Raw genomic sequence first — 20,743 nt, 5'->3', positions numbered from 1 at the left:
TCGTCAATTAAGGCACATTTCACTTATCTCCAGGGCTCTTACCCTTTCTGGCAAAGGAGGCGCTGTGACGATTTTCCGCTTACGCATAGCATAGGGGGCTTGGCCATAGGGCGGATTAGGGCAGTCTTTTGTGCCGGTATGCCCGGCTAGCTGAAAGTCCTGGCCTTCTCATCGCCTTACCCTCAGCTTTATTCACTGATCTAACCAATGAGATTAAAGCCATTGTCCTTAAACCGAGACAATACTGATAGTCTACATTGACATGGCAGATAAAGGGGTGTCTGTATTTGAATCTTCTTCCAGCGTCACTAATTGGGGGAAGGGGTCGGCGGAGCGTGCAGGAGGGTTGGGGGGAACTTAGGAAAAGAAGTGGGGACAAGAAGAGAAGTGAGGTGCTTTAGACATGGAAGCAGAGACAGAGACATGGAAAGATGGAGAAAAATGCAGGGACAAAGAGATACTCCAAAAGAGACAGGGAGAAAGAGATAAAGAAAGAGACACGGGCAGAGAGACCTAGTAAGCCATAGAGAGACAAGGAGAGAAACAGGCTGAGAGAGGTGACCCAAGGACACACGTGCTCTCCAGATACAACCTGAGTTAGCCCGAGTGGGAGGAGGAGACAGAAGGCAATAGGGGAGGTGGAGGGAGAGATGCCCAAAGATGATGCACAGATACCCTGAGGGGGGAGGGATGGGCTGGCCAGGTACCGAGACTGTGTGAGCTGAGGGCATCAGGGAGGCGGACAGCACAGAAAATGGCAAGGAGCCACATAGGCAGACTGCAGCGAGACAGGCGCGCCCCCCACTCTTGAAGGTGCTCCCGCCCTGCAGTGCACCCCTCTGGGCCTCCTGCCTTCACTGGGAAAGTCTCAGCTCCCCCTCCAACAGATGGAAGCCTGTCCCCAAGGGAGTCTGGTCATGGCAAGGGCAAGCAAGAGCCAAGGTCGCCCAGCCCCCTCTCTCAGACTAGGGTCCAGGCCCCCAGCCCTTCCTCCCTCAGACCCAGGGGTTCAGGCCCCCAAGCCCTCCTCCCTCAGACCCAAGGGTCCAGGCCCCAGCCCCTCCTCCCTCAGACCCAGGAGTCCAGGCCCCCAGCTCCTCCTCCCTCAGACCCAGCAGTCCAGGTCCCCAGCTCCTCCTCCCTCAGACCCAGGAGTCCAGGCCCCCAGCCCCTCCTCCCTCAGACCCAGGGGTCCAGGTCCCAGCCCCTCCTCTAGTAGACCCAGGGTCCAGGTCCCACTCCTAGGCCTCACAGGGACCAGAGCATCAGCTCCCAGCCTCCCCTAAGGCTTCAGGGATGCACAGCTGGCTTTCTTCCCGACTCCAGCCAGGCCCCCATCTTTCCTCTCCTGCCTCCCCCTTCATATCTCTACCCTGACCCCAGGAGCTTATATCTCCACATCTCTCCTCCATGGGTCTACTTCTCTGCAGAGGCTGAGACCCCTCCTGGGACTGAGGCTGAAGGAGTGTCCTCACTGTCCCCAAGCCTCTGTGCGCGGTGTCAGGCGCAATGCTGCTGCAGGGCTGGCCCAGGGCCAACCCTCCCTCCCACCCCCTGTTCTGTCCTAGAAGCTCTAGGCTGCAGCCCTGCCCAGTAGCCCCCCAAGCTCAGCCTCGGGTCTGGGGGCAGACAGCAGGCAGCTCAGCCCTCTGCAAGGTCACGAGGAGATTATCTCTGAGCCTCGCTGAGCCTGGGATCCTGGCCTGGCCATGGGCCCATGGGATCTGTCAGCAGCCCTCCACCAGCACTCGGCCTCTCCCCACCCCTCCCGCCACCATCCCAGGACACTGCCTGCCCCATCTGCCCAGGCTGCCAGACTGGGACTTCGGTCACTCGCCCTCACCGCATCCAGTCAAGCCAGGCCTGGGGCTTCTGCCTCTTGCTCTTGTGCACCCCTAATCCCAGCCAGCTCCCACTCTGTCCTCCAGAGACCTGACTGTGTCCACCCCTGTCCAACCTGTCCACAGGAGAGTGGCAGGGACCCACAGCTTGTCAATCAAAGCCCTCAGGCTGGCTGGCTCCCAAGATGTGCTGGGTCCTCTGAGAGACAGAGACTGAAACATCCGTGGGGCGGGGGAGTGAGGCCCAGGGTAAGAGACCGGAGGAGAAGAGCAGGGCGAGCAACATACATGAGAGCTGGAGCGGGAGGGACAGATGCCAAGCTGGGTGCAGAGACAGACAGACACAGAGAGGAAGACTGCAGAGTGAGACAGTGAGAGACAGTTAGGGAGAAACTCACCGAGCCTCACAGAGCAGAGGCAGATTGAGAGATGAAGGCAGACACAAGACCGAGAGGGGCAGAGATAAGGATGCGGAAAGATGCAAAGACAGAAAATACTGACACTTAGAGAGGCTGAGATCCCAGGCTGGGGGCCTGGACTCCTGGGTCTGGAGAAGGAACCCAGAGGGACAGACTCAGCTGGACTCAGCAGACAGAGATGGTTCAAGAGATGGAGACAGACATTGTGTGAGAGACAGAGAGACATAAAGAGCTGGAGAGCAGAGGGAAACAAAAGTCATAGAGAGACACAGGCAGCGAGACTCAGAGACAGAGAGAGACACAGGCAGACAGCATTAAGTGAGGAGGGCGAGAGATCAGGGATAGAAATAGCCACAGAGATGCAGAGGTAGAAGGAGACAGGGGGAGACAAAACAGAACAAGATAGAGAGGCATAAACAGAGACCCCAACAAACAAGAGAGAGGCAGACAGACACAAGACACAGACACTTGGAAGGTTGGACAGGCCTGGGGAGGGGGAGAAGGAGACAGAGGAGACACACAGAAGTAAAAAGACACATAGAGACAGAAGGGAGTGACTGCAGACCTGGGCGCAGAAACAGAGAGACGTGCAGACACCCCGATGGAGACCCTCAGGGACAGACCCCCAGCAGCACGTGGAGCCAGAGGCGGTGGGGCCATTTGGCAGAGATGAGACTCACAAGTTTGAGAGACACCCAGAGCCAGAGGGAATCCCACCCAGAGACACAGGCTGAGAGACACAGGGCAGGGGAGAGTGGCTCGGAGGACCGGTGCCCCCGTAACCCCTTCTCGCCCGCAGTCTGGTGGCTCTGACAGCTATCGTGTCGCCACCTCGCAGGACAAGAAAGATGACAAGAGCTCGCCCAAGAAGAGCAAGGCCGCCAAGGAGCGCCGGGACATGGAGGACCTCAAGAAGGAGGTGGCCATGGTAAGCCCCGCCCTTGGCACCGCACCGGGTCCCAGACAGGCCCCACCCCAGCCCTGGGCCCCACACTCACATGCCTCCCCTCAAACCCCCGTTCCTCAGACAGAGCACAAGATGTCGGTGGAGGAGGTCTGCCGGAAGTACAACACGGACTGCGTGCAGGTGCGCGGGCCTGGGTGTGGGCCGGGCCGGGTCCTGGGGTGCACGTGGAGTGCTGGGGTGCCTGGGCTGCTCGGGGAAGGTTCTGTGTGAGTCCTGTGCCCCCAGGGTCTGACCCACAGCAAAGCCCAGGAGATCCTGGCCCGGGACGGGCCTAATGCGCTCACGCCGCCGCCCACCACCCCCGAGTGGGTCAAGTTCTGCCGCCAGCTCTTCGGGGGCTTCTCTATCCTGCTGTGGATCGGGGCCATCCTCTGCTTCCTGGCCTACGGCATCCAGGCGGGCACCGAGGACGACCCCTCTGGGGACAACGTGAGTGCCCTCCACCCTGCTCTGCACAAGGCGCTTCTCCCTGTCCCCGTAGACTTTTCAGAGCCCACTCCCCTCCCTTTCCTCCTCTGCCTTTCACAATCATCCCATGAAAGAACTGGAGAAGGGACAAGGGAAACAGCCTCAGACAGGCCAAGTCACTTACCCAAGATCACACAGCAGGACACGTAAGCCGGGCTCCGTCCCAGTCTGTGTGATCTCAGTGGCCTCGGGGGCAGGCACCACCAGGGGCTGTGGCCTGAAAGAGCCCAAAGAGAGAGCTTGCTCATGTAGAGACCCAGGCAAACCCAACTACGGGGCTGTCAGGGCCCAACTACCAACACAGGGACACATGACATGCCCATGAACACAGGCCCACGCACTGATTACATATAGATTCTTGCCTGCACACACACGCACAGATACACATGCGCAGTCAATGCAGTCACACTTGGGTACAGCCACGCAGCCACCTAGTTCAGGCACACGGGTACAGACAGGCTGATGGAAATAGTCACAGGAACTCGAACACACAGCGTTGCAAGCAGACAAACATGAGGATCAGGCACAAACGCACAGTATTCTCAGAAATTAAACCCAAACAGGAAGCGAGACCAACAGACAGAGACAAAGGTTCACACACAGAGACTCAAACACAGTCCCATAAATTTAAAGCCAGGCATGCAGACAGTCAGACATACACACTGACCTAAACAGACAGACACAGGGACAGACACTAGCACACCCCAGATCCTCTAACACAGACAGAAGGCAGACAGAGAGATGGACAGACCCAGACACCCAAACACTCATGCTCAGAAAGAGGGACTCACACATGATAGGCAGACAGACTCACAGACAAGAGAGACTGACACACAGACCTTTACATGGACACAGCCCTGGGGTCAGACCCACAATTACAAACCCCCATTGACACACAGCTCCCTTCCCAGATTCCACAAACTCCGGGGGGGCTGGGGAGGGCTCGGCCAGTGTGACCCTGCATCTCCCCGCAGCTCTACCTGGGCATCGTGCTGGCGGCCGTGGTCATCATCACCGGCTGCTTCTCCTACTACCAGGAGGCCAAGAGCTCCAAGATCATGGAGTCCTTCAAGAACATGGTTCCCCAGGTGCGGGTGCCCAGGAAAGGCCAAAGGGGGAGGGGACAGGTGGTGGGCGCCCTGCCAAGTGACCGCAGGGAGAGTCCGGGAGGTGACTCCTTTCCATCCCTCCCAGCAAGCCCTCGTGATCCGGGAAGGTGAGAAGATGCAGGTGAATGCTGAGGAGGTGGTGGTCGGGGACCTGGTGGAGATCAAGGGTGGAGACCGAGTCCCAGCAGACCTGCGGATTATCTCAGCCCACGGCTGCAAGGTGGGCCTGGGCCTGGGGCCCAGCTCTGCTCTTCCTGGAGTGGCCAGGAGTCCAGGCCCCCAGCCCCTCCTCCCTCAGACCCAGGAGTCCAGGCCCCCAGCCCCTCCTCCCTCAGACCCAGGAGTCCAGGCCCCCAGCCCCTCCTCCCTCAGACCCAGGAGTCCAGGCCCCCAGCCCCTCCTCCCTCAGACCCAGGAGTCCAGGCCCCCAGCCCCTCCTCCCTCAGACCCAGGAGTCCAGGCCCCCAGCCCCTCCTCCCTCAGACCCAGGAGTCCAAGCCCCCAGCCCCTCCTCCCTCAGACCCAGGAGTCCAGACCCCAGCCCCTCCTCCCTCACACCTAGCAGGAGTCCAGCTCCCAACCCCTCCTCCCTCAGACCCAGGAGTCCAGGCCCCCACCCCTCCTCCCTCAGACCCAGGAGTCCAGGCCCCCAGCCCTCCTCCCTCAGACCCAGGAGTCCAGGCCCCCAGCCCTCCTCCCTCAGACCCAGGAGTCTAGGCCAAGCATGTCAAATTCAAAGGCTAACATGGGCCAAATAAACAGGGTTTAAGTTTATGTGGGGTGCAAAAAAACAAAAGCTTCTATTTTCATAGAAACGTATGTTTATTTCGATAGAGACATGCTGAATATAAAGGGCTGAAATAAATGAGTAATCGTTAACATAAAATAATAGAACATTTTAATAAAAATTAATATTTTTTCTTGAACATGAACTTAGCAGACACTGAATAACTGCACAAATTAATAAGCGTAACACAAACAAACCTATTTTTCTTGTTCTCCGAAAGCAAAATATTTCCTGTTGCGCACACCAAACAAGTCAGTCCAAGGCTAATGACGTGGCCATCGGCTGCTAAAATATTTGCTGCTAGTATTGGTGGAGAGAAATGGTGCGCCTGCACGTAAGGCACATAAGGGAAGTGAATGCAACATGATTTATAGTAATCAGTCATTAGCGAGCGTTGTAGTTCTTAATTAATAATTATGTATAACAGGATATTGTAAAAATCAAGTTACGAAATTTTTATTAAAACGTTTCTTACATACCATTATATTGGCCAGGCCACAAAAATATTCGTTGTGGGCTGCATGTGGCCTGTGGGCCATGAGTTTGACATGCTTGGTCTAGGCTCCTGTCCCCACCCCGCAGACCCATAGGTGCCTGAGACTTTGGCAGAAGCCCTGTACCCTCTCCATCCATCTGCAGGAGCCCAACCTCTGGCCTTTCAAACATCACTCACCACCCACCCACCCACCCAGGCTTCTAGCTGTGACCTCAAGGGACACAGACTTCAGGCCCAGTCTCCTGTGGACAAACAGCCCCTGATCCCAGGCCCCGGGCTAAGCCCTCTCTCCTCCGCACCCACCCCCAGGTGGATAACTCCTCCCTGACCGGCGAGTCCGAACCCCAGACCCGCTCTCCGGACTGCACACACGACAACCCCTTGGAGACTCGGAACATCACCTTCTTTTCCACCAACTGTGTGGAAGGTGCGGTGGGGTGCGGTGGGGGCACCAGGTTGGGCAGGGCTGGTCCAGACAGGCTCAGGTCCCCCTGAACCTCACGGAGCTCCTCCCCACAACTCAGCCTAATCCCCTGTGGCCCCACAGGCACGGCTCGGGGCGTGGTGGTGGCCACAGGGGACCGCACTGTCATGGGCCGCATCGCCACCCTGGCCTCAGGGCTGGAGGTGGGCAAGACACCCATCGCCATCGAGATCGAGCACTTCATCCAGCTCATCACTGGCGTGGCCGTCTTCCTGGGCGTCTCCTTCTTCGTCCTCTCCCTCATTCTTGGGTACAGCTGGCTCGAGGCTGTCATCTTCCTCATCGGCATCATCGTGGCCAATGTCCCAGAGGGCCTGCTGGCCACGGTCACTGTAAGGCCTGGACTTTACAGTGGGTTTGAGGGAGGGAGGGCTGGGGGTCCAGACCCCTGGGTCTGGGGGAGGAGGACCCTATACTACTGGGTCTGAGGGAGGAGGGGCTGGGGTGTGGATTTCAATGTTCTTGATAAGGGCAACTTGGGTATTTCAGGCTGAGCCTCCTAGATCTTGAATGAGGAGGGTCCTGGGACTCAGAGAACCTCATTAACAAAACAAACAAACAAACAAAAAATCTTGAGAAACACTATAAGGCATAAAGGACTAACAAGTCTATCTTTTTAAAGTTAACTCACAAATTTAAGAAGTACACCGTAGTGATAGTGGTAGAAATCTAAAAAAGACATTAAAGCCCTAGCTGGTTTGGCTCAGTGGATAGAGTGTCGGCCTGCAGCCTGAAGGGTCCCAGGTTCGATTCCAGTCAAGGGCACATGCCCGGGTTTCAGGCTCGATCCCCAGTAAGGGGTGTGCAAGAGGCAGCCGATCAACGATCATCTCTCTCATCATTGAGGATTCTGTTTCTCTCCCGCTCTCTTCTTCTCTGAAATCAATAAAAAATATATTTAAAAAAATAAAAAAGACATTAAAGTAGTTTAAAAATAAGATAACAGTCCCCTTTCCTCCGCTCAGCGGCCAGCCCCCTTACGGAAGTCCGCTCTCTGCGCTCCTCCCACAGGCGTGGGCACGTTGCAGTGTGTTAGAAGTTTTCACGCACGTCGAAGGGACGGTCCTAGGAAGACTCGTCTGCCTCTTGATCCTTTTAGTTAATACTAGAGGCCCGATGCACGAAATTCGTGCAAAGGGGATTGGCTCTCACAACCCCTCGCAGCCCCAGCCGGCCCTGGCAGCCTCGGCTTTGTCCAGACGGTCATTCTGCTGTTCGGTCTAATTAGCATAGTAGCTCTTTATTATATAGGATATTAGCAGGCAGAGTTTCCCACTTCACCGTATTTGAAGCTACTCTTGGCCAAAGGCTGTTCACAGACACCGAATACACACACATGGGGTTGCACATGATAATGTACAGACTGAGCATCAGGGCAAATGGAACACTCATGTCAGCTGCACCAGCTCAAGGTCCCCAGAATCCCCTTCAAGACCTCACCCAGCCCCTGCGTCCACCCCCAGGGAAACCCCTACGCGGGCCCTGCTGAGGCACAGCTTTCCTGCTTCTGGTCAATTGGAATATTCAGTGTCAATTCTTGTTTCTGGTTCTTTTTTTTGCTGAACATCCTGGTACTTTTTAAATATATTTTTATTGATTTCAGAGAGGGAGAGAGAGAGAGAGACATTAATGAGAGAGAATCATTGATCGGCTGCCTCCTGCACACCTCCTACTGGGGATCGAGCCTGCAACCTGGGAATATGCCCTTGACCAGAATCGAACCTGGGACCCTTCCGTCTGCAGGATGATGCTCTATCCACTGAACAAAAAGGCTACGGCTGAACATCATATTTTTGAAATTTATCCATGCAGTTGCCTGCAACAGTAGCTTGCTCTTTTTCATTGTTATATAATATTCCATCTTTATTCCACAATTTATTTGTCCCTCCTGCTGTTAGTGGGCATTGGGGTTGTTTTCATTTTGAAACTATTGTAAGTGCTGCTGCTGTGGACATTCCAGTACATGTCTTTTGAGACACATTTTTCTTTTGGTTTGTGCCTTGGGGTGGAATTGCTGGGTGACACCTTTCTCCCTGGGCGAGGCAGTTGGGTGGCTGGCGCTCGTGTTGCTGGTGCAATCCTGCCGCCTGCCTCTGCCTGTACCTTGCCTGTCCCTGTGCACCCGCAGGTGTGCCTGACACTGACTGCCAAGCGCATGGCCCGGAAGAACTGCCTTGTGAAAAACCTGGAGGCTGTAGAGACCCTGGGCTCCACGTCCACCATCTGCTCGGACAAGACAGGGACCCTCACCCAGAACCGCATGACAGTTGCCCACATGTGGTTTGACAACCAGATCCACGAGGCCGACACCACGGAGGACCAGTCAGGTGAGGGTGGGGTCCAGGCGGGGACCCAGGGGGCCTGGCCCCAAACGTCCCCAGCTGTGACACGTGCCTCCTCCAGGGACCTCGTTCGACAAGAGCTCGCACACCTGGGTGGCCCTGTCCCACATCGCCGGGCTCTGCAACAGGGCCGTCTTCAAGGGTGGTCAGGACAACATCCCTGTGCTCAAGGTGGGTCCGGCTGCCCTCCTGGCTTTGGCCCCGCCCACGCCCACCCCTGCTGCTCTGCCCTGACAGCCCTCTCTCCCCAGAGGGACGTGGCCGGCGATGCCTCGGAGTCGGCCCTGCTCAAGTGCATCGAGCTGTCGTCCGGCTCCGTGAAGCTGATGCGGGAACGGAACAAGAAAGTGGCCGAGATCCCCTTTAACTCCACCAACAAATACCAGGTACCGGCCTGGACCTCCCTTTCTCTCTGATGCCTTAGCGGTCAGCCCTGCTGCCCTCCTGCTTTGGGCAGGTTACTAACCTTCGCAGAGCCTTGGTTTCCCCATCTGTAAAATGGGAATGATAGTGCCCACCTGGCGGGGAGAGGAACAGAGCTGAGTGAGAGCGAGGTCTCTGCCGGAGCAGGAAGCAGAGGAGTGAAGATCTTCCCGCAGCAGAGCGTGGGAACCAGCCGGGGATCTCTTTCGTTCATTTACATTTTTTTTGAGCAGCCACCGCGTGTCACACACGTGGTTTAGATCCTGGGGGTAGATACCCAGTGAGTCCCTCTCATGGAACTTACTCTCTAGTGCTAGAAAACAGACAATGACAAAGGCACAAGGAAGTAGGGAATATTTCTGCCGATCATCGTGCTGAGGGTGGGAGCCAGGGGAAGTGTCCCAGGCAGTGGGCACAGTATGTGCAAAGGCCCTGAGGCAGGAGTATGTTGACGTGTTTCAACAAGAGCCAGGCAGCCAGTGTGGCAGAGCAGAAAGCCAGGGAATGTGGTGGGAGCTGAGGGCAGTGGATGCTGGGCCAGGTCCTGGCAGGCCTTCCGGGCCGTGGAGAGGTCTTGGGTGTGACTCTGTTGGGGACATGAGCCATGGGAGGGCTCTGAGCAGGGGAGAGATGGAACCTGACTTATGTTCTTTAATTTAATATTTTTTTGTTAATCCTCACCAAAGGATATTGTTTTCCTTTTTCCCATTGATTTTTAAAGAAAACAGAAGAGAGAGAGGGAGGGAGGGGGAGAGGGGAAGAGAGAGAGAGAGAAACATTGATGTGAGAGAGCCGCATCAATTGGTTGCCTCTCACACGAGCCCCAACCGGAGCAGGGATAGAACCTGCCCTTGACCGGAAATCAAACCCTCGACCTTTCGGTGCACAGTCCGATGCTTGAACCACTGAGCCACGCCAGCCAGGGCTTGACTCACATTTTCAAACAGCTTTAGAGAGATTAATTCACATGCCATAGCTCACCCATTTAAAGCGTGTAACTCAGTACTTTTAGTATTTTCACAGGGATGTGCTGTCATCTACACAGTCAATTTTAGCACATTTATCACCTCAAAAAGAAACCCCACTTTCCTTAACTGTTGCCCTCAACCTCCCCCCCCTCCCCAAGCCCTAGGCCAACACTAATCTACTTCCTGTCTCTATGGATTTGCCTGTTCTGGACTTTTCACATAAATGGCCTTTTGTATGTGGCTTCTTTCACGCAGCATAATGTTTTCAAGGTTTATCCATGTAGCAGGGATCAGTGTTTCATTCCTTTTCATGGCCGAATAATCTTCCATTGTATGGATAGGCCACAGTGTGTTTGTTCCTGTCGGCTACTGTGAATAACGCTGCTGCGAACATTCACGGTACAAGTGTTTGGGTGGGAGCAGTTTGCATGTCTCTTAGGGGTATGCTAGGGGATGGCTGGGTCACATGGCAACTCTACATTTTGGGGAGCTGCCAGACTGTTTTCCAAAGTGGCTGCACCACTTCCCGTTAACTCACATTGTTAAAGGACTTGTCTGCTGTGGGGGAGAAATGCTATGGGGCAGGGAAGGCTGAATGGGGCTTCAGTGTGGAGGCTGCTGCAATGTCCCATGTGAGAGGTGGTGGTGGCCAAGAGATCAGAATCTGGGTGCATTTCACAGGTGAGCCGACCAGATGTGGGGAGGCCCAGATGTGGGATGAGGAGACAGGGGAGGCCAAGGCAGGGAGAGAGGCACGCGTCCTGTGGACAGCTGGTATTTCTGTGGGAAACTCAGAGGGGCAGAAATGTCTGCGGTAGAGACAGAAACTGGCAGGGGAGAGCAGAGCTCTCTGCAGGGTCTGAGAAACAATGATCTCAGCTAGAGGTGTAGCTAGCACCTCTGGGGGGGCTGCCTGTCCTGGCGCCCCGGCTCCAGTGGGGCTGGGGTCCTCTCCCTGCCGGTTTGGGCAGCTCCAGGTCCCGGTGAGGCTCAGGCACTCCCACCCTCTCCCCTGTCCCCAGCTCTCCATCCATGAGACCGAGGACCCCAACGACAACCGGTACCTGCTGGTGATGAAGGGCGCCCCCGAGCGCATCCTGGACCGCTGCGCCACCATCCTGCTTCAGGGCAAGGAGCAGCCCCTGGACGAGGAGATGAAGGAAGCCTTCCAGAACGCCTACCTCGAGCTCGGAGGCCTGGGCGAGCGGGTGCTGGGTGCGCAGCATGGGTGGGGCTGAGTTGGGGCGCGGGCGGGGTCCTCTCTGGGGGTAAGGACGGGGTGACACTGCCCAGAGCTGGCTCAGAATAGGGCCTCCCAGAATGCACCCTGAATGAATGAATGAATGAATGAATGAGAGGGGATGACAGCTTAGGAGATGACTGTTGGCTGGCTGGCTGGCCCACTGGGGATGACTGCTGGGACTGGAGGCCAGGAGCCGTGGGGCAAGAGGCCGGAGGCCCGGGACGGGAGCCCTCATGCCCGCACCGTCTCTGCCACCAGGTTTCTGCCATTACTACCTGCCCGAGGAGCAGTTCCCCAAGGGCTTTGCCTTCGACTGTGATGACGTGAACTTCACCACAGACAACCTGTGCTTCGTGGGCCTCATGTCCATGATCGACCCGCCCCGGGCGGCCGTCCCGGATGCAGTGGGCAAGTGCCGCAGCGCAGGCATCAAGGTGTGGCCCGGGGCCGCTGGGGGGACAGGGCCGGCGCCCCAGGGGCCAGGGCAGAGGCTGGACCATCCCCAAACAATGCCCACAGGTCATCATGGTCACGGGCGATCACCCCATCACGGCAAAGGCCATTGCCAAGGGTGTGGGCATCATCTCCGAGGGCAACGAGACTGTGGAGGACATTGCCGCCCGGCTCAACATTCCCGTCAGCCAGGTCAACCCCCGGTGAGCACCTTCTCCCCAGGGGGCGGCGGCCCCCTTCCTGCCGGGCCTCCTCTGTGCGCCCTGGTCCTGTTCCTCCTCCACCGGTGAGGACTGCGGGCTGGAGTAGCCTCACATCCCAGCTTTGCACTCCGGGCCGTGTGACCTTGACCAAGTCATTCAGCCTCCCTGAGCCTCCGCTTCAGAGCAGGTCCTCTGCCTCTCCCGTCTGGGGGTCTGGCCTGCCGGCTCCCTGCGCATTGGTCGCTGCACCACTCCCCACACGTCCTGACCCCTCCCGGCTCTTCCCAGGGACGCCAAGGCCTGTGTGATCCACGGCACCGACCTCAAGGACTTCACCTCCGAGCAAATCGACGAGATCCTGCAGAACCACACGGAGATCGTCTTCGCCCGCACGTCCCCCCAGCAGAAGCTCATCATCGTGGAGGGCTGTCAGAGACAGGTGGGCTGCGCCGGGCTCCTCCGGAGGGGCCGGGCCGGACTCGGCGGCCTCCTCACCCTCTCTCCCTGCAGGGGGCCATCGTGGCTGTGACTGGGGACGGCGTGAACGACTCCCCCGCGCTGAAGAAGGCCGACATCGGGGTGGCCATGGGCATCGCTGGCTCTGACGTCTCCAAGCAGGCGGCCGACATGATTCTGCTGGACGACAACTTTGCCTCCATCGTCACGGGTGTGGAGGAGGGTGAGTGGCCGGTGGCCCTGGACACGGGGTCCCTGCCTGAGGCTGGGGAAGGGGAAGGGGCCTAGGCCAGGGATGCATGGCAAGGAGACCCCGGAACCCCACTGTGACCAAGGAGCCCGGGCTTCTCCTTTCAGTCTCCCTCCCCCCGGGGTTGGGGCTTCCTGGGGGCAGGACCGAGAGGATGCCCTCCTGGGTCCCGGCGTTGCCCAGCGCAGGCCCAGGCTGGTGAGAAGATTCAGGAGCGTTTTTAAACCCTTGTAAGTGCAACCACGGGAGCAGAGGGTTCCACAGGAGGCCCTCACCCATCGGGGGTCAGGGTCCTGGAAGCCGCCCAGGACCACGTGGGCAGTGCCAGGGAGGGAGCTACAGGCAGAGGAAGCTGAGTGTGTGAGGCAGGGGCCCTGGGAGCCCAGGCCACACAGCCCAGACCCCACCTCCTGACGGGTCTTGATACAGCCACCGATGGGGCTTGTTCTCATTTTTAAAAAATGATTTTTATAAGGAGAGGAAGAGAGAGAAAGAGAGAGGGAGAAACATCAGTGTGAGGGCAACATCGATTGGCTGCCTCCTGCACACCCCCTACTGGGGATCAAGTGGGCAAACCAGCAACCTTTTGGTGCCCGGAGGACACTCAGCCAACTGAGCCGCACAGGCCAGGCTGGGGCTTGTTCATGTTTAATTTTACCAAAGTAGCTCATGGTAATTATCTAAAATGTAGAGAAGCATGAAGAAGGAAGTTGGAACTGCCCGGAACCTCACCACCCACAAGTAATCACTGTTCGTGCTGCGGCGTCCTTTCTCCCAGCTTCTCTCTCCCCATCGGAAATGTCCCCCGTGTAAAAAATTATGTGCAAGGGAGAGTTCAAACAGGAAAGCTGAGCCTGAAGTGACACATTAAATGCCCTTTCCCTTGTCTCCTGCCTCCCAGAGGACACCATGGCTAACCCTGTGCATCTGCGCGTATGCAATGCACACACGCATGGACACGCGTGCTCACGCCTTCCAGACATTTACTAGGATCCTACTTTATGCATCACGCAGGGTGCTGGAGACACAGCTGTGAGCAGAGCATGGTCCCTCTGTGGGAGAGACAGCTTTAAGTTCACCAACAAATAAATGCATAACTGCAAATTGCGATAAGTGCTAAGAAAGTAGGGTGCTATGACAGATGCTAATGGGGTTCCTTCCTCCTTAGCGAGGGAGGACAAGGCCTCTCTGGAGTGACAACAGCAGAGTTTAATTTCCATGAGGGGAAGTCCCTGGAATCTCCAAAGCAGAGTGAACAGCATAGTGAACCCCGCTGTCGCCGACACCCAGCTCGGACAGTTACAGCTCATTCAGATCTTGTTTCATTTCCCCTCCCCCACTACACACTCTTAGTAATTGTTTCATCCATAAATGTCTTAGGATGAGATACCGCTAGTTTGTGGAGAGCAGTGCATGCATTAGAGCAGTGGATGCATTAGAGCAGTGGTTCGCAACCTTGGCTGCACATTAGAATCACCTGGGAATCTTTTTAAAATCCTGATTTCTGGGCCTCATCCTCCGGAAATTCTGTTTCTTTGTTACAAATGTGTGTGGCCCCACCCCATAACAAAGAAACAGAATTTCCAGAGGATGAGGCCCAGAAATCAGGATTTTAAAAAGATTCCCAGGTGATTCTAATGTGCAGCCAAGGTTGAGAACCACTGCATTAGAGGGAAAGGGAATAGCAGGTGTAAACACCTAATCGTCTTCAGGTGTAAACACCTAATCGTCTTATTGTTACACAAAGGTGATCAAACCATCCATACCTGCCTGCAGCCTGCTTTCCGGTCCCTCCTTTCTTTCTTTTTCTTTTCTTTTTTTGGTTAATCCTCACCTGCAGATATTTTTCCATTGATTTTTAGGGAGAGTGGATGAGATAGGGGAACACAGAAACATCGATGTGAGAGAAACACATCAATTGGTTGCCTCCTGCACAGGCCCTGACCAGGGCCCAGGCAGGGAGGAGCTTGCAATCAAGGTACGTGCCCTTGACCGGAATCGAATCTGGGACCCTTTGGTCCGCAGGCCGACGCTCTAGCCACTGAGCTAAACCAGCCAGGGCTCCTGTTCCTTCACAACATATCTTGTTGCTCTTGTCTCTCAGCACATGAGAGATGGTGGAGCGAGGGGCTGGCTGGAGTCGTCTTTAGTTTCTTTGTACTTTGTATACACTGTACTGATTGAATTTTTTTAAAATATATTTTTATTGATTTCAGAGAGGAATTGAGAGGGAGAGAGAGATAAAAATATCAATGATGAGAGAGAATCATTGATCAACTGCCTCCTGCACACCTCACACTGGGGATTGAGCCTGCATGTGCCTTTGACCGGAATTGAACCTGGGACCCTTCAGTCCGCAGGCCGATGCTCTGCCCACGGAGCCAAACCAGCCAGGGCTATTGGATTATGACATGTACAGTAAGGTGTAAGGTGGGCAGCTCAATGACTTTTACACATGTACACATCTGTGCAACCACCAGCCCCCTGAGTTCCATCAGGTCCCCTCCAGCCTTATCCCTGCTCCCAGAAACAACCACTAGCTTGACTTTTGGCTCTATAAATCACTTGCAAATCTCATCTAAATGGAATCATGCAATATGAAAGCTTTTGTGTGTGGCTTTTTTCACTCAGTGGATCATCTGTGAGATTCATCATGGAGTTGGGTGTGACCCAGCTTGATCCTTTTCCTTGCTGCGTGGTATTCCACTGTGTGGATGGGCTGGTTTATTTATCCACTCCCCTGTCGATGGACATGGGGGTCGGTTCTGGCTTTTGCTATCATGACTAACACAATGCTGAGCATCCACACTTGCCTTTTGGTGGACAGAAGCACCGATTTCCCTTGGGTAGAAGCGTAGAGCAGGTTTACTGGGTCAATAGAGAAGGGGAGATTTAACCTTAGAGACTGCCAAACCGTCTTCCAAAGCGGTTGTATTTCAAGAACGGTTTGGACAGGGGTAATATGGTTGGACGTTTGTGTGGACAGTGGGCAGGTGAGGAGATGGATTAGCAAGGACCCGTGAATTGAGCAGGGAAGAGGCAGAGGGAATAGGGTGCGATGGTGTGAGCACCTGAGGTCTGAACCTGTCCCTGCCACAGGCCGCCTGATCTTTGACAACCTGAAGAAGTCCATTGCCTATACCCTGACCAGCAACATCCCTGAGATCACACCCTTCCTACTGTTCATCATGGCCAACATCCCACTGCCTCTGGGCACCATCACCATCCTCTGCATCGACCTGGGCACTGACATGGTGAGCCCACAGCCACGCCCAGGGCCCTGGGGGCAGGGTCCCTCACTCCCCGGCTCACCTGGCCTCTCCCGCCCAGGTCCCTGCCATCTCATTGGCATACGAGGCTGCAGAGAGTGACATCATGAAGAGACAGCCCAGGAACCCGCGCACTGACAAGCTGGTTAACGAGCGGCTCATCAGCATGGCCTACGGGCAGATCGGTGAGGATCTGGGGACCCTGCCTCGACTATGGCTGTGGGCCCAGGACCTAGCGCAGTGCCTGGCCCACGTGGGCACCCAGAAACCTTGTGCCGGATGAGTGGAGAACAAGTAGGACTTGGTGCTGCAGGTCTGGAAGAAGCGGCTTACAGATGGGTGGTGGTCACCACGGTGGGGGACAGGCCTGGAGGGGGGTGCACCCGGGGGGCACATGGGACACTGAGTAGCAGAACAGGGTTGGCCCCAGGCTGCTCCCCCACCTCCCTGATGGGAAGGATGAGACCAGCCTGTGAGCTCTATGAGGGCATTTCTGCCTCCTCCTCAACCTGCTGCTAGAGGTGATGTGTGCTGAGCTCCCCGTCACTGGGATGTTCCAGGAAGCAGAGGCTTCCCGGTGGTGATCAGAAGCCTGGGGAGGTCATTCCTGCACGTGGTTAAGACTCAAGCCCAAGCGTCCTCGGGGATGTCCTGGTGTTCAGGGGGCCTCGTCAGGTGGGAGGGGCCACCAGGTTATCTGTCTGGGGAGCCCTCTCCCCGAGCTTCTGTCCCAGGTGACCCATCTCAGGTGCTCGCCACCAGACGGGCCTCTGAGAGCCCAGCCCCGGATGCTGTTTAGCAAGAGGACTGAGGGGGCCCACCCTCCGCCAGGTGGGGGTCTCAAGGGGCCCCAGAGGTGCCGTGGGCTGGCTGTCAGCCCACCCGAGCCTCTCCACGCCTCCCCTCTCTCCTCCTCTCAGGAATGATCCAAGCTCTCGGAGGCTTCTTCTCCTACTTTGTGATCCTGGCAGAAAATGGTTTCTTGCCTGGCAACCTGGTGGGCATCCGGTTGAACTGGGATGACCGCACCATCAATGACCTTGAGGACAGTTACGGGCAGCAGTGGGTGAGTGGGGCTGGCCCCACAGCATGGCAGGGGCTCCCAGCCAGCGTCCCCCAGGCAAGCTGTCCTGCTTCCTACGATGGCCCTTCTGCCCCAGAGTCCAGATGAAGACCCTTGCTGGACACGCAGGGCCTCTGGAGCCCTAGGCCCAGCCTGTCAGGGCCTGGTGTCTACGGGCCACACACTCTCTGCCCTGCCAGGCGAGACACCTTCGCTGCCTTCTTCCCATCGCTGTCTGTCCCTTCAAAGTCCACTGGTGTCTGTCCCCTCGGGAGGCCCATGGAGTCCTCGACCTCCTCCCACTCCCCTCGATGCCAGGGATGGTCCCTGGTCCCCAACTGACGACTGAGGTCACCGTTAACCTCTCCTTCCTAGTACATCCCTGACTTCCCATGGGGCATGAGTCTAAGAGGGGAGACCTTTCTGAGGTGCTGGGGGACCCCATCGGGAGAGTCCCTGCTTTGCCCGGGTGCAGACAGGGAGCCTGGGGCCGGGCCGCAGCCACACTGACTGTCGTCCTGCATGCTGGTCATGGCTCTTGCAGACGTACGAGCAGAGGAAAGTGGTGGAGTTCACGTGCCACACGGCCTTCTTTGTGAGCATCGTGGTCGTCCAGTGGGCCGACCTGATCATCTGCAAGACCCGCAGGAACTCGGTCTTCCAGCAGGGCATGAAGTGAGGGCTGCGCGGCTGCCTCCCCTCCCACTGTTTCCGTTTTTTGCCTCTCAGTTGATCCCTCTCCCTCTCTCTGCATCTCTGTATCTCTGGTGTGTGTGTGTGTGTATGTGTGTGTGTGTGTGTGTGTGTGTGTGTTCCTGGGTCCCTCTCCAGATCTGCTTTACCTTTTCACGCACCTGCCTGCCTGTGTGTCTGTCGTGGTTTCTGCCTTCCTGTCTTTATCTTTCATTGTGGCCATCTGCCCGGATCCCTTTTTGCCTCTCTGCCTCTTTCTGTCTGTCTCTCTGTGTCTCTGTGCCGGCCTCTCTGCCTGCCTTGGGGGTGCCTCTGTCTGTGGGTGGGTTAGGGCTGCTGGTCCAGCCCTGCCTGTGCCTCCAGGAACAAGATCCTGATCTTCGGCTTGTTTGAGGAGACGGCCCTCGCTGCCTTCCTGTCCTACTGCCCCGGCATGGACGTGGCCCTTCGCATGTACCCTCTCAAGTGAGTGCCCCTCACGCTCCCAGGACTTCCTGCCGCCCAGAGGACCCTACAGGAATCTCCCCGGGGGCCACCTCACAGGCCCCCTCTCTCGGTGTCTCCCGGAACCCCCTTCTCCGGGTCCCCACTGCAGCCCCTGTTCTGCAGCCACCAAGCCTCCCCTCCACTGTGGGGTGTCCTCACAGTGGGTGCTCGGAAGAGCCCGGCCTGCAGCCATGGCCGAGGCACCCCTTCTTGTGGGCAGGAGGGGTCAAGGGAGAACCCCCCTCAGCGTGGCCCCTCCTGTCCTCTGGGACTCTGCCCACTGCCCCATCTCGGCCCCACACTGACGCCTCCTGTTGTCCCATCTCCGCAGGCCCAGCTGGTGGTTCTGTGCCTTCCCCTACAGCTTCCTCATCTTCGTCTATGACGAAATTCGCAAACTCATCCTGCGCAGGAACCCCGGGGGTGAGGGGCTACAGGGGCAGAAGGGCGGGGCAGAGGAGTGGCTGAGGGAACAGGCAGGCACAGCGGGGGCGGGGCGGGGCGGCACCCCGGCGGCTGGTCTGGCGCTAACCTCACTCTCTGTCTCCCCACCTCCCTTCTATGTCCTCGTCTCTCCCTTCCCTTTCCAACTCTTCTCTCTCCCTGCCTCTCTGGGCCTCCTCTCTGTCTTTCCACGTGTGTCTCTCTCCTTCTTGGTTCCTTCCTGTGTGTGTCTCTCTCTCTCTTTTTCTCTGTCTTGGTGTTTCTTTCCATGCCTGTCTCTCTCTGTGTCTGTTTCTTTCCTCTCCAGGTTGGGTGGAGAAGGAAACCTACTACTGACCTCAACCCCGCCACCTCACCCATCTCTTCCCTGCCCCCGAAGCCCAGGAGCGCCCCCTCCAGTCCCCCCAATTTTGTATTCTCTGGGGAGGGGTCCTCTCTCTCCTTGGTCCCCACCTTGGCCCCACCCCCTCAAAGTATCTCCAGCCCTCTCCCTCTGCTGGCTTCTCTCCCCACCCTCCCCCACCCCCCGTCCCCGCCTCTCTCCTCTCTTTTCTGTGTCTCTGTTCCTCTCCCTCTCCTCACCTCTACTTCCCAGCCCCCTCCCTGGGCTCTTTTTTACTCCCCCTCAGCATCCCCCACCCTGGCTGATGCCATCTCTGGTTCTGGACAATTATCAAATACATCAGTGGGGAGAGAGAAACGAGTGTGTTGTGCTTGCTTTCTGGGCTGGAAGAGGGGGTGGGAAGGCGTCCCCTGTGCCGGCACACGGGGCTGGGGAGGTCACACAATGCCAGGAACATGGACTGGCTCCAGCTTGGGAGTCACAGGATCTCAGGGTTACAGTGAAAGCAAGTAGCTTGGATTCGACCGGCGACAGGCGATGGGCGATGGGATTGTGGGATGGATCAGAACAGGGGAGAGGAAGAGAATCACACTCCGGATCCTCTCATATTGGAACAGGACCCCAGGGAGGCGATGACAGTGACAACGTGATGATGTGATGGTGGTGATTCATTGAGCATCCACTCTGTGCTCTACCCTCTTATAAGCACTCTACGTATATAAACACATTTAATCCTCACAGGTATGAGGCACAGAGAGGGTAAGTGACTTGCTCAAGGTCACACAGCAGAGAGGAGACAAATCTGAGATTTGTAGAGGCTATCCAAGCTCTAAGTCACTGTGCTATTTTTTCTCTCTTTTTAAATTGATTTGAGAGAGAGAGAGAGAGAGAGAGAGAGAGAGAGAGAGAGAAACATCGGTGTGAGAGAGAAGCATCAATTGGTTGCCTTCCATAAGTGCCCCAACCAAATATCAAACCCAAAACTTGGGTATGTGCCCTGATCGGGAATCGAACCTGCCACCTTTCGGTGTATGGGATGATACTCCAACCAACTAAGCCACACTGACCAGGGCTCTCTCTCTTTTTATTGAGATAAACTTTCATATAGTGAAGTGCACAAATCTTAAAGGCACAGCTCAACAGTGTAAAAAATTACATCCACGCTGTACAACAGGCCGGTGTGGCTCCGTTGGTTGGAGCATCATCCCTTACGCCACATTGTCGCATGTAATTGGTGGCCCACTCTTCACTGCTGCGTGGTATTCCACTGCACGACTATAACAAAATGTGTCCGTCTGTTCTCCTGTTGATAGACATTCGGGTTGTTTACACTTTGAGGGCTATTGTAATTGGTGCTGCTAGGAATAGGAACATTCTAGTATTAACACATTGGGTACATGCATAGCAGTGAGACGACTGGTCATAGTGTAGACTCTGTTTAGCTTTAATTGAAACAGCTAGACCTTTCCCAAAGCTCTTGCATCATTTTGCATTCCAATAGTGCATGAAAGTTCCATTTGCTCCACATCCTTGTCA

The 20,743-nt window shown here is 56.2% G+C and overlaps 1 protein-coding gene across 1 annotated transcript; it reads left to right on the top strand.

The window, feature by feature from the left end:
* Nucleotides 1-3,065: 3,065 nt before the first annotated feature.
* ATP1A3 (ATPase Na+/K+ transporting subunit alpha 3) lies at nt 3,066-19,564 on the top strand. The gene is made up of 22 exons (XM_023744867.1): nt 3,066-3,188; nt 3,288-3,347; nt 3,453-3,656; nt 4,670-4,783; nt 4,890-5,024; nt 6,397-6,514; nt 6,635-6,903; nt 8,700-8,898; nt 8,975-9,084; nt 9,165-9,299; nt 11,327-11,519; nt 11,806-11,981; nt 12,067-12,203; nt 12,492-12,642; nt 12,714-12,882; nt 16,009-16,163; nt 16,240-16,363; nt 17,099-17,244; nt 17,786-17,916; nt 18,298-18,399; nt 18,752-18,843; nt 19,172-19,564. The coding sequence occupies exons 1-22, from the start codon at nt 3,159-3,161 to the stop codon at nt 19,198-19,200; spliced, it is 2,979 nt and encodes a 992-aa protein (XP_023600635.1). The 5' UTR covers nt 3,066-3,158; the 3' UTR covers nt 19,201-19,564.
* The last annotated feature ends 1,179 nt before the right edge of the window (nt 19,565-20,743 follow it).

The sequence above is a fragment of the Myotis lucifugus genome, unplaced genomic scaffold, assembly GCF_000147115.1.
Source record: "Myotis lucifugus unplaced genomic scaffold, Myoluc2.0 scaffold_493, whole genome shotgun sequence".
NCBI classification, from domain to species: domain Eukaryota; kingdom Metazoa; phylum Chordata; class Mammalia; order Chiroptera; family Vespertilionidae; genus Myotis; species Myotis lucifugus.
Note: the sequence above shows the minus strand (reverse complement) of the source record. Positions and strands in the feature narration are given on the sequence as shown.

Bases quoted from the DNA above. Each gene is read 5' to 3' on its own strand.
- ATP1A3 (XM_023744867.1), top strand. From the start codon at position 3,159: ATGGAGGACCTCAAGAAGGAGGTGGCCATG. The intron at 4,784-4,889 runs GTGCGGGTGCCC...CATCCCTCCCAG, and splicing joins TCAAGAACATGGTTCCCCAG to CAAGCCCTCGTGATCCGGGA. The intron at 17,917-18,297 runs GTGAGGGCTGCG...CTGTGCCTCCAG, and splicing joins GTCTTCCAGCAGGGCATGAA to GAACAAGATCCTGATCTTCG.